The sequence below is a fragment of the Danio aesculapii genome, chromosome 1 (genome assembly GCF_903798145.1).
Source record: "Danio aesculapii chromosome 1, fDanAes4.1, whole genome shotgun sequence".
NCBI lineage: Eukaryota > Metazoa > Chordata > Actinopteri > Cypriniformes > Danionidae > Danio > Danio aesculapii.
The window spans coordinates 63,127,118-63,140,033 of NC_079435.1; the positions used below are offsets into that span (position 1 = coordinate 63,127,118).

General features: G+C 41.1%; 1 protein-coding gene across 1 annotated transcript; it reads right to left on the minus strand.

Annotated features, from left to right (window-relative positions):
* grk1a (G protein-coupled receptor kinase 1 a) lies at nt 1-10,091 on the minus strand. Its single transcript, XM_056453059.1, has 7 exons — nt 9,240-10,091; nt 4,396-4,523; nt 3,182-3,339; nt 2,341-2,424; nt 1,949-2,073; nt 1,077-1,278; nt 1-500 (listed from the first exon to the last, which is right to left on the minus strand). Exons 1-7 carry the CDS (start codon nt 9,939-9,941, stop codon nt 208-210), a joined length of 1,692 nt encoding a protein of 563 aa, XP_056309034.1. The 5' UTR covers nt 9,942-10,091; the 3' UTR covers nt 1-207.
* Between the last annotated feature and the right edge of the window lie 2,825 nt (nt 10,092-12,916).

Sequence of the window (12,916 nt, forward strand, 5' to 3'; positions counted from 1 at the left end):
AAGCGAATAACTGCTTGTGTGAGGTGTGTGTAACGCAGTCTCACACTATTGTTTTCCTCTGTCTGGAGGTCTTGGTAACACCACTCTGAGTTTACAGACTATGAGCACTTCTGCTGTGGAGAAACCTGGAGTTGTGAAGAGAGTCCATTGAGTTATCCTAATGGATTAGTGTAGGAACTGTGTGGAATCCAGCATTGCTACAGTGCATTATGAGACGCTGCAGGTGGAGGATTTGGGCGGCTGCTCCAGGATGGACTCCCGGCGCAGGTCATTGGGCACAGCGCCTCCAGGCCCCCAGACGTTCAGCTCGCCGTAGATCCCCGTCTCGATCATCTCCTCCTGCCACGGAATGGAGATATTCCCTGACGCAAACTCATCGCAGAAACACTTATCATCATCCTCCAGACAGACGCCCTTCACTGTGGAGAACGCGCCCACATCATCTAGATCCTTCGCATAGACCGTCTTAGAGTCCGGGATGAAAGGAGGAGGAAGAATACCTGCAGAGAAAAACACACGGATGCTGATGAATGCTTGAATCTGATTGGCTGATGGTCACTCTCAGGTGTTTGGTTATTGTCAGCTAAAGTAGTTCCGGCAGAGCGCATTACAGCTCCATATCACTCCGCTGAATGATTAAGAGTTATTTCACAGCAGGAGGAGGAGATGTGGAGGACACTCTCAAACACTACATCTGAACGATTCATCCACATTTGTATGTAGAATTAGATTTTCTTTTAATTTCTACTATGGTTCTCTTCACAATTATGCCCAGAACAACTGAGAAACACTGTTCTAGATCCTCAAATCCTCATTCTGATTCCTGAAGCATCATGAACACTGAAGACTGCAGTAATGATGCTGAATATCCATCTTTACATCACAGATATAAATCAGACTTCACTAGAGATCCACATAGTAAACAGATATCTGAAACTGCAGGACTGTCAGATTTTGCTTTGGGTCTTAGAAAAGAGCGTTCTAAATCAAATGTTTTATTATTATTATTAATTTCCCAGTATTTCCCAGTATAAGCAGCAGTGTGGAGCAGAAGAGGCCTGTTTTGTGTGTGTGACCTGCGTCTAGTTTCCTCCAGTTGAGTTGGCTGAAGAAGGGATGCGTGCGGATCTCGTCACATGTGCCGTTCTTGAAGCCCAGTCTCTTGTCCACCTCTTTGGCCAGCAGACCCTCACAGATGGACTTTGCGTTTTCACTGAACTTCTCTGAATATGTGACCGGGTCATTCAGGATCCTCTTCTTCACCTCTTTATTCTCCACCTGAGAGAACAGCACAACATCTGTCAGACTGAGAACCAAAAACTCCACAGCAGTTATAAAGCTGAGACAAACACAGACGCATAACAGTGTGTGTATTGTAGAAAAATCAATCTGTCCATCCATCCATTCATCGCTCTGTCCATCCACCTATTTATTCATCCATCTATCTATTCATCTATTCATCCATCCGTTAATGTATCCATCCATGTATCCATCCATCCATCCATCCGTTCATGTATCCATCCATCCATCCATCCATCCATCCATCCATCCGTCCGTTCATGTATCCATCCATCCATCCATCCATCCATCTATCCATTCATGTATCCATCTATCCATCTATCTATCTATCTATCTATCTATCTATCTATCTATCTATCTATCTGTCCATTCATCCATCCATCCATCAGTCAATGTAAAGGTGATCTATGACATGCACAAATGGAGAATGTCAATAGAAGTTAACACTACAGTATCCAGGAACATTCGTTAACAAAGAGTTGTAGATACTATAATGTATACAGTATAATAGACTATACTACGATATGATCTGATAATATGGTTTGAGAGATAATGTGTGTGTGTGTGTGTGTGTGTGTGTGTGTGTGTGTGTGTGTGTGTGTGTGTGTGTGTGTGTGTGTGTGTGATGTGAAGATGTGCTAAAACTGACCTTCTCTCCTCGAGTCCTGAAGGGTCCTTTAGCGGCGATGAACTCGTACAGCGTGACCCCCAGAGTGAAGTAATCCACTGAATAATCATATTCCTCACCCTTCAACAGCTCCGGCGCCATGAACCCTGAGCACCACACATACACGCACGCACGCACGCACGCACGCACGCACGCACGCACGCACGCACGCACGCACGCACGCACGCACGCACGCACGCACGCACGCACGCACACACACACACACACACACACACACACACAGAGGTAAATCACTGGTTTACCACTGCTCACATGAGAGTGTGTGTATGTCACACTGATCCTATCTTGTGAGTCTTCAGCAGTGAACATCATCATCATCATCATCATCATCATCATCATCATGAAGGTTTTACCTGGAGTTCCAGCGTAACCTTTAGTTTTCTCCTGTCCTTCTGCCAGTTCAACAGCCAAACCCAGGTCAGAGATCCTGACGTTACCTGAAAACACAACACACACACACACACACACATAAGACACATGACTCCTACACTGATACTGATCTCTGTTTGTGTGAGAGAGTATGTGTTTAAACTAGGGTTCTTATTATAACATCTTAATTAGATTAATTATTCACAAAAATATTTTTAATATGGGCATCACGGTGGCGCAGTGGGTAGCACGATCGCCTCACAGCAAGAAGGTCTCTGGTTCGAGTCTCGCCTGGGTCAGTTGGTGTTTCTGTGTGGAGTTTGCATGTTCTCCCCGTGTTGGTGTGGGTTTTCTCAGGGCGCTCCAGTTTCCCCCACAGTCCAAACACATGCGCTATAGGGGGATTGATGAACTAAATTGGCCATAGTGTATGAGTGTTTCCCAGTACTTGGTTGCATCTGGAAAGTCATCGGCTGTGTAAAACATATACTGGATAAGTTGGCGGTTCATTCCACTGTGGCGACCCCTGATTAATAAAGGGACTAAGCCAAAAACAAAATGAATGAATATTTTTAATGCACCAAATGTCCCCACAAGTATAGCAATACCAGTATTTTTTGACCTTGTGCAGTAGTATTTTGGTCTTCATAAAGTGAATCAGGCAGAATGAGGGATTGTGAAGATGTGAAAGTAGGGGTTAAGTTTAGAGAATATACAGTCTGTAGAAACATTATTATGCCTATGGGAAGTCCCATAGGCATAATAATGATAAAGATAAAGATAGCTGTACAAGTGTGTGTGTGTGTGTGTGTGTGTGCGTGAGACCTTCATTGTCCAGCAGCACGTTCTCCGGCTTGAGGTCTCTGTAGATGATCTTCTTCTGGTGCAGATGCTCCAGGCCCTGGATGATCTGAGCGGCGTAATAACAGGCTCTGGGCTCAGAGAAGCCGGGGTTATTCTCATCCACGTTATAGATGTGGTACCTGGAGAGAGTAAAATAATCTTGCTTTTCTTTTTGACATGAAGCTATTTCAAATAACCCACAGTCAGATTATTAAATTGTAAACTCTTCTTATTAGTTATATATTTAATTAAAGATAAAGACAAACACTCTGAGTGAGGAATGCATATTTTGCAGATCAGCACCCTCCAGCTTACGCAGACTTTAAAGGCAGCAATCAGAAGACTGACAACATCACCAATGAAAGGTCAAAGGTCATGAGGAGGAGATTTAACCTTCACTCTTGACCAGCAGGTGGCGCTGTTTAAAAACTGCTCAGGCAGGATTAAACTGATCACATGCACGAACTCACCAAGCCAAGTGATTATTTAATTATCTACATGATTATTAATGTCATGCAGACCCGTATTCAGAACACATTTCCTCTCAGCGTTAAGAATCCTCCGAAATAACAACGCTCCTAAAACACACACAATAACAGACACATGCATACCACAGAATAACACACACACACACGCAAAACAACACACCCAGATACACACACACACACACAATAACATATACATACACACCACAGAATAACACACACAGACGCAAAACAACACACCCAGATACACACACACACACACACACAATAACAGACACATGCACACCACAGAATAGCACACACACACACACACTCACAAAGCTCCTAAAATGTATATTATGGTGTATTAGCCTCAGTTAAGCAGGTACATTCTGCTGACTGTATAAACATTACAGTACAGAACAATGACATCCTGATAAATGAGAGAATGAGAGCTTCAGTATAAAGAGACAAGCAAGCCTCCCTGATATCCCATCACCAGGACAAAATAAAACACCGATTAGAAGTGCATGATATTGCAGAAATGATCATAAATAGACAGTTGTTGAATTTTATTGGAGATTCTAGAGCTGAAATGTACTCATAATGTACTTTGGAGAGTCTGATGTGTGTTTCCCCACTCATCCTTGCTTCAAAGATGGCCGGCGAGTGAAAGGAATTGCCTAAAGGGACACTGACATTGAGGTAAGGATGTTTGTAAAGGTTGTTCACCTGAGGTCTCCTCCGTTCATGATGGTCATCACCAGACACAGCTCAGTTTTGGTCTGGAAGGCGTAGGCCAGAGACACGATAAACCTGCTGTGGACACGAGCCAGGATACGCTTCTCCACCATCGCTCCCTGAGGAACACGAGAAGAGCATTAAACACCAGCTCTCACACACACACATGAAAACACACACTATACACACACACATATATATGAACATACATACATGAAAACACACACACACACAAATATAAACACACACGAACACATTCATGAAAACAAACACACAAATTTAACATGCGCACACACACACACACACACAGATATGAACACACATACATGAACACACATACACACAGAGAGTTGGGCACTAGTGGGCGGGGCTTTCCCTCTCTGATGACACGTACAAAGGCAGAATGTCAATCAAAGTGTTTCATTCATCAAGTCGGATTATAATAAACACAATTCATTACTGTTCATCATGAGAGACTGGAGATACACACACACACACTGCTGACACACACCTGCGGTTAAACACCACATAACAGTCATTTCTGCATTATAGGTGCCCCTTAATGTCAATTATTTTTGAAACAATAGTTTTTTAGTCTTTGTTTACTAAAATAACCTTGCGACACACACACACACACACACACACACACACACACACACACACAGCGCCAGCATCATCCTGTGCAGATCACATCGTTCCTCTGTCCAGGATTTCCACATAAGTCTGTTCCATATTTAAATGTGTTGGATTTGCGTTTCATAATGAGCTGAAGGCCAAAGCTGGAGCGCCTCTAATGCTCTGCAACTCCACAAGCTTCACACACACACACACACACTTCAATACAGACACGTCTATGTTTCACACATTTCTTTATAGTTAGTTCTATTTACTAACGTAGATTCTCCATATCTAAAAGCTTTCAATATTTCATGTTTTTTTCTCTAGATAGCACTCATATTTCTAGATCTAAAATAGTTTTTTCTTCATAATATATTCCATAATGTAGATGCTTATCGATTATTTTTATTTCACTACATTTTCTACACTCTCAGAAATAAAGGTCCGCGAGCTGTCACTGGGGTGGTACCTTAAGGGTCCATATTAATACCTCAAGAGTATATATTAGTAGTTAAAAGAACAAAGGTGTTCCTCTTCAAACTTTAGGTACTAATATATACATGTGAGGTACCAGTATGGACCCTTTATGAACACATGTGTCTCTTCTGTAAAGTGACAGCTGGCGTACCTTTATTTCTGAATGTAGGGTTTTAGATTTTTCAGCAAACAAAAAAAGTGTTTATTTCAAACAAACGAATGCAGATCAGAGTTCTGGAGAACATGAAATAAAATAAAGTTCAATTCTACTGAGCTCTATGAAACACAACAACAAAGATTAAAATATATTTTATAAACCATCTAATTTACATCCAAGAACACAGACACACTGGAAACAGGCTTTTCTGATTGAGAGTTTCTGTCTTGTTTCTAGTTAAAATATCGACAAATTCTTAAATAAAGGATCATTTTCTAGACAAGCAAGAAAACAAGCCTCTTTACTCTGTAAAATAATAATAATAATAATAATTCTGTACATTTATATAGCGCTTTTCTGGACACTCATAGAGCTTTACATGTTGGGGGGAATCTCCTCATCCACCATCAGTGTGCAGCATCCACCTGGATGATGCGACAGCAGCCATATTGCACCAGACTGCACTCCAGCTGACTGGTGGAGAGGAGCCGATTATCAGTGAAATGAAGCCAATTATGATATGGGGATGAGGAGGAGGCCATGATGGACAGAAGCCTAATTTGGCCAGGATGCCAGAGGTAAACCTCTACTCTTTTTCCAAGGACATCCATGAGTCTTAAGTCAGCACCTTTAACATCTCATCTGACAGACGGCGCTCACTGACAGTACAGAGTCGCCATCAATATACTGGAGCATTAGGACTCACAGACTGCAGGTTGAGCGCCCCCTGCTGGCCTCACCAACACCACTTCCAGTAGCAATCTAGCTTTCCCATGTGGTCTCCCATCCAGGCGCTGACCAGGCGCAGCCCTGCTCAGCTTCAGTGGGCGACCATGTGAGAGTTGCAGAGAGATATTAGCTCATTAAACATCTGCTAATGAACAGTTTCCCTGTGATTCACTAGTGTTTATTAGTGGTGGTGAAGTGCATTATGGGATGTTGATCTCTGCTCTGTCCACTTCTGATGGTGTAAATTCAGCTCTACAGTTTAACAAAGGGTTGAAAGTTGTTGGAGTAAAGATTAAGCTCCCATAATGCAGTTCAGAAGGAGAACTAAATGTCCAATCACACAATAGGGAAAACTGCTCATTCACAGGGGTTTCCCACTGTGGTGTTTAGAATCGTTTTGCTTTTGTTGGAGTGTGGAGCTAGTCAAGCATATTATCCTCAGTAAAGCCTTCACCTTCATCATCAATGTCACGTCTGAGCTGATTAATCGCTGCAGACCAGCAGGTCGAGCAGGATCCCTTACCTAAGAGTCCAGCAGAGCAGAGCGCCAACACAAGATATCATATCACACCATTACATTACTCTTACTCCCAGAGCCATTTATATCGAAGCTGATATTAACCGCACCATATTGGGGTTTCGTAACATCTAGCTCTTATGAGGTGTGTTGTCAGCTCAATGCTCAACATGGAGGACCAGGACACACACTCATACACTACGGCCAATTCAGTTCATCAGTTCCCCTATAGCGCATGTGTTTGGACTGTGGGGGAAACCGGAGCACCCGGAGGAAACCCACACCAACACGGGGAGAACATGCAAACTCCACAGCCGGGGGATCCAGCTGGGAATCGAATCAGCGACCTTCTTGCTGTGAGGTGACACTGTCGCCCCACACTATTAAATTATTAAACAGTAATGCACAGCTGTGTGTAGCACTAGTGTCCTCCTCATCTCCTCCTCCTGATGTGTTCTGATGTGATGTCTGACTGTTGTAGCTGTGAAATAACCCTCATCATTCAGCGGAGTGATATGGAGCTGCTCTAAACCTGCCGGAACTACTTCTGCTGTGCCTTTATCTGACAATAACCAAACACCTGAGAGTGACCAGCAGCCAATCAGAATCCAGCATTCAGCAGAGAGGCGGTATAACACTCACACCAGAACTGAACTGTTCTTAATGTTGGCAAAATGATATAACTGAATGTTTGTTAAACGTTTAAGAATGAACATTCCCAGAACTAACAGGCACATCTCACCCAAAAGTAAAAAATTCTGCCATTATTCACGGGTCTCATTCTTCTTCTAAGACAGACATGCTGTAGGATGTAAGACTAAAAAATTGTAAGACACATTGGTCTCAATTGTTTTGTGGATGAGATCACTTCATTAAAAATGTGTCATATACATAAATCTTACTTTGTTTTTAAAAGTAGACGATATACTGTATACCTACAGGTTAACTGGGTATACTCTTGACTAGGCATGGGTCGGTATAAGATTCTGACGGTGTGATAACCTAAGATAAAAATATCATGCTTTCAAAGTATTGTGATTACTGCTCTAATATATATTCTTTTTAAATGTCTGGGTACAAAATAAAAGCTTATTTCCCCTTTGAAAACAATATATTTTATTTTTTTTAAGATTTATAATATGTTTGGAGCAGTACACATGTCAGGCTGAATAACTCAAATGAATTATTGACTTCTGCTGTCTTCATTAGTTTCTAAAACACAGATTACTTTACAGTCTAAATCATCATCTTTGGCTATTATTTCTGCTGGAGATCCTGCTGTCCTAAAAAACAAAACTAAAATGTAAATAAAAATCTTGCTCATACCTCAGGAACTGTATTACAGAAAATGTTGGCGGTTTTAAAACCTTGACTTTTCCAAAGCGCGGTGAACCTTGAAACCGGTTATCATCCCATGCCTACTCTTGACTGCTGTTCTGTGCACAGTATACTCAACACCTTCTCTCTTTCTGATTGTCATTTAATAATCTTTGCATTTTGCAAAAGCTACTTTGAAATGATAATTATTATTATTAAAACAGCTTGAACCGAATTGGCCTTCAGGAACTGAGTGACATTTACACTAAACATTTCACTACAACTACACCACGAGCCTCATCCCTGCCTGACTTTAATGATAGTTTCATCTATTATGGTATTTTACTCTTTTCCTCAAAACCTCCACAGTATTATTTGTTCCTCGATGGCTGATCATTCTTCAGATTATTTTGTTTTGTGTTCAACAGAAGAAACTCAGAAAGTCACAGAATAAACAGAATAACATTTTACAACCACTTGAGCGTGAGGAAATGAAATCTCATTTTGGGGTTGGACCTCTATACTATGAAGACCATCACTGATGCACTGCTGATACAGTTGATGTCAGAATTATTAGCCCTCCTGAGTTATAGTTTAAATAACTCATTTAACTGATTTATTTTCTCTTTGTCATGATGACAGCACATAATATTAGACTAGATATTCTTCAAGACACTAGTATTCAGCTTAAAGTGACACTTAAAGGCTTCACTAGGGTAATTAGGGTAAAGTTAGGGTAATTAGGCAAGTCATTGTATAACAGTGGTTTGTTCTGGAGACAATCCAACACTAATATTGCTGAAGGGGGCTAATAATATTGACCTTAAAATGGCTTTAAAACTATTAAAAACTGCTTTTATTCTAGCTGAAATAAAACAAATAAGACTTTCTCCAGAAGAACAAATATTAGAGGAAATACTGTGAGAAACTCCTGAATCTGTTCAACATCATGTGGGAAAATAATAATGTCTCCCGCCACTGCATGTCTCTCTCAAACCCACAGGTGTGTTTCTCTAATACCTCATAGCCTTTCCTCTTCTTCAGCCTCTTCTTGTTGAGTTTCTTGCAGGCGTACAGCTTCCCCGTGGCCCTCATCTGACACGCGGAAACCTCTCCGAATCCTCCTTTTCCCAAAACACGGAAGTCCAGGAACCAGTCCTCGGCCACCGGCTGCATCTCCAGCCACTTCCACTGCATGAAGCGCTTAAAGTACATGGTCTCTAGATAGAACGTGAACGGCACCTCCTTGAGGAAATCAAAGACGCAGGCCAGGATCTCCACGAACAGGTCGTCCGCCGCCTCCTGATGCCGCTCCTTGACTTTGGTGATGCCATTCTCTGGTAGAAACGGACAGAAGTGTTTGGCTGAGGGCTCCATGTAGCGCTGGAGGATTTTCGCAGCTTTCTGAGTGCGGTCTTTATCCTCGGCTGTGTCATATTCCTCTACATCCCTCCACAGACGGCAGGGGCCCTTGTATTCATTGGCGGTCTCCAGATACTCCTGAAAAAGCCTCTTCCCGATGGGTTGCTCCACACAGATGCTCCTGAACTGCAGATCCAGGGTTTCCCGGAGATCTTCACAGACAGTGATGTGCGGCAGCTTCAGCTTGGAGTGGTATTTCTTGTCTCGGTTGGACGCCGGGTTGGCCGTGCCATCAAAGCTGCCGCGGGCGGAGATGTAGGCAGAGTTGGCCACCACCGTGGTGAGGCCGCCGATGTCCATGTTGAGGAGATGAAGGGTTTCTGGAGGAGTCTTGAATACTGATGGGTCACAGCGAGAGCATTGGAGCTCAAACTGGACGCAGCAACAGAGGCCAGGATCAGACCATCAGACTCTGGATGTAGAGATCTGCTGGAGGACCAATGGATTCAGTGTGTGTGATGGACAAGTGGATGATAAGCTCTGCAACACACACACACACACACACACAGATCTGCCTGACTCAACATCTTTCATAAGGCTTTATCCTCTAACTCCATAATTCCTTCCACAGGTTAATAACACCTCCTCGACCATCACTGACACGCTTCTGAGACGCTACATTACACAACAGCCGATTCACAGCTCAAATCGGACTTTTTCAGTCAGGTTTTTATTTGAAAATGGATCAAATTCTATTATGACCAATGTGAGGTCTGAATATGTTTGGAAATAAACAGGAATATGGCTTTAAAATGTAGATACCAAAGGAAAGTTTTGTTTAAAGAGAGCGAAATCTTTTTGATGATGGGAAATCGGTGCATTTAGACACACTAAGCTCCCAATATCTTTGGAAATAAATAAGACTGGGCCTTAAAATTAATGATAGCAAAAGAAAAGTCTCTCTAGAATCAGAATGCCAAAGGTTATTGAGATATCATTAATACTCCTTAAATTATAGGCATGAACTCAAGAGCGTCCCCCCTGAAATGCAATGCTTCCAGAATTGATAAGCTCTGTGCATTTGAAGCCACACTATTGTTTGGAAATAGACAAGACTGGGGCTTTAAAATGTAGATACCGAAGCACACGCTTGTTTAGAGAGGGCAAAATCTCTGATAATAAGAAACTGGTGCATTTGAAGCCATTGGTGTAGCTGAATTGTAAATGATATTTTCTGAAGTATTCATTACATTAGACAAAAAGGCTGGATACTCGGAGTTGTTGATGAGCTCTAACTTAACCCAAAATCACCAGAATATCAAAAATATCTGTCTGTGAGAGCAAAATCTTTTTAAAAACGGTAAATTGTTGCATTTGAAGCCACGCTGAGGTCCCAATATCTTTGACTATAAAGAAGAGAGGGCCTTAAAACTGCAGAAAACACAAGAAACCCAAAATCCCAAAAGGATATTGAGATATGATTAATACTTCTTAAGATAAAAGCATGTTTACTTTTGAGGAGAAAAACTCAGAAAGGGCTTTTTCACACTTTAAAAGTGTCCCCATTGAAACATAATGCTTCAAGAATGAATAAATACCACATATTTACCACCAATATATCCCACCAATTACTGTAAAACAAAAAATAATGATGCAGACATCTTTCTAAAAGGTATTTTTGAGGTGAAACTGGCCATTTATCACCCCTCTCAAACAAAACCCAACATATTTTGGCTTTCACAGTCATTCATGCATTTCTTTCAATCAAATAAAAATAATAAAAGAAAAATGGCACCCAAAAGATCATTCACTACTAGCTGTCAGATCTTACTCTGGTAGAAAATTGATCAAGTTGACTGGAGCTGATTGACCAGCTTGACCACAGGAAAATCCCCATCCACACTAAAATAAAACTGTTCCTGGATCAGAAAGAGTAAAGGTTCTGGAAATCAGCGTTTAGAATAAAGGTCATTGCAGTGGATATCCATATGAACTGGTCATTTTGCACACATGATCATCAAGTTTCACACATGCAGCTCTTCCTTTTTTTGAATTGCCAGAAAACAGCTTGAAGAGAGTTCAGTGTGTCTCTGATCTGACTAGATGCTGGAAAACACCTCAATATAAGACATGTATGAAACCATTCTGAAGACAAACATTCAACAGAAACTATATCTAATTTCTTCATGTCAAGTATGAAAGTCAAAAAACAGCAAGAACTGATGGTCTTCCTCCTGGATATTAATAAAAGAAGGTAAATCATTTTAAAAACATACTTTAGTTCAATGTTTTTAATGCTGCAAGAATTGATTTTTTTCTCAATTAGTGAAGGTTTAATATTTTTGTCATCAACTCTTTTAGTTATCTTCAGGCCCTGCGGAATCTGCACATACAGTATTCTGCAGATTGTTAGCCCATCATTAATTCTGTTTATTTACTTTTTTACCAGTTTGTAAAGTCATATTTTTAGAAGATGTGTTATATAAGAGACATGCTTTGTTTACCAAATAAACTCGATCTAATTGGATCTGCAATTCTACTTCGTAAACATTTCAATATTTTTAAAAGGTATTACTTATTTAGTTCATACGTTATTATTTTAGTTATATTACCAAAATCATTCCTCATAAAGCTGCAGATTTTTGACTAAATTCTCTGCAGAAACGGCAAAAAATATCCGCAGATTCTGTTTGACCCTTAGCATCCACAAATGTGATTTCGCTGTAAGCAGTTCATCTCTTTCTCTCCCTCTCTAACACAGACACTATATTGAAATGTAGGGACTTTCCTTGAACTTTGATTGTTTTTTGAACTTTCCACTGATTTCTATTAGATTTACTTATTTCTGATCCCTGAACCCAACACAAACCTAACCCATTCTGCATGTTCACACTTTGAGATGAAGGTTATTTCACATTTTAAATGAAATGTTGATATCTGAAGGCCCAAAAATAAAGACGCACACAACTCAACAGTTACTCCCCTTTTTGATATCTCCGCTTACCACTGATTGGACGAAGTGCTTTTAAATTTGACAATGTAGTCAACAGTGTTTTTCTAAAATTAATTAATTCACTTCTCATGGTTCCCTTGTGACGACAGAAGGCTGGACACAATATTAAATTACTATCCTTGTGGGGACATTAGATCCAAACAGAGTAACGAACACACACACACACACACACACACACACACACACACACACACACACACACACACACACACACACACACACACACACACACACACACACACACACACACACACACACACACACACACACACACACACACACACACACACACACACACACACACACACACACACACACACAC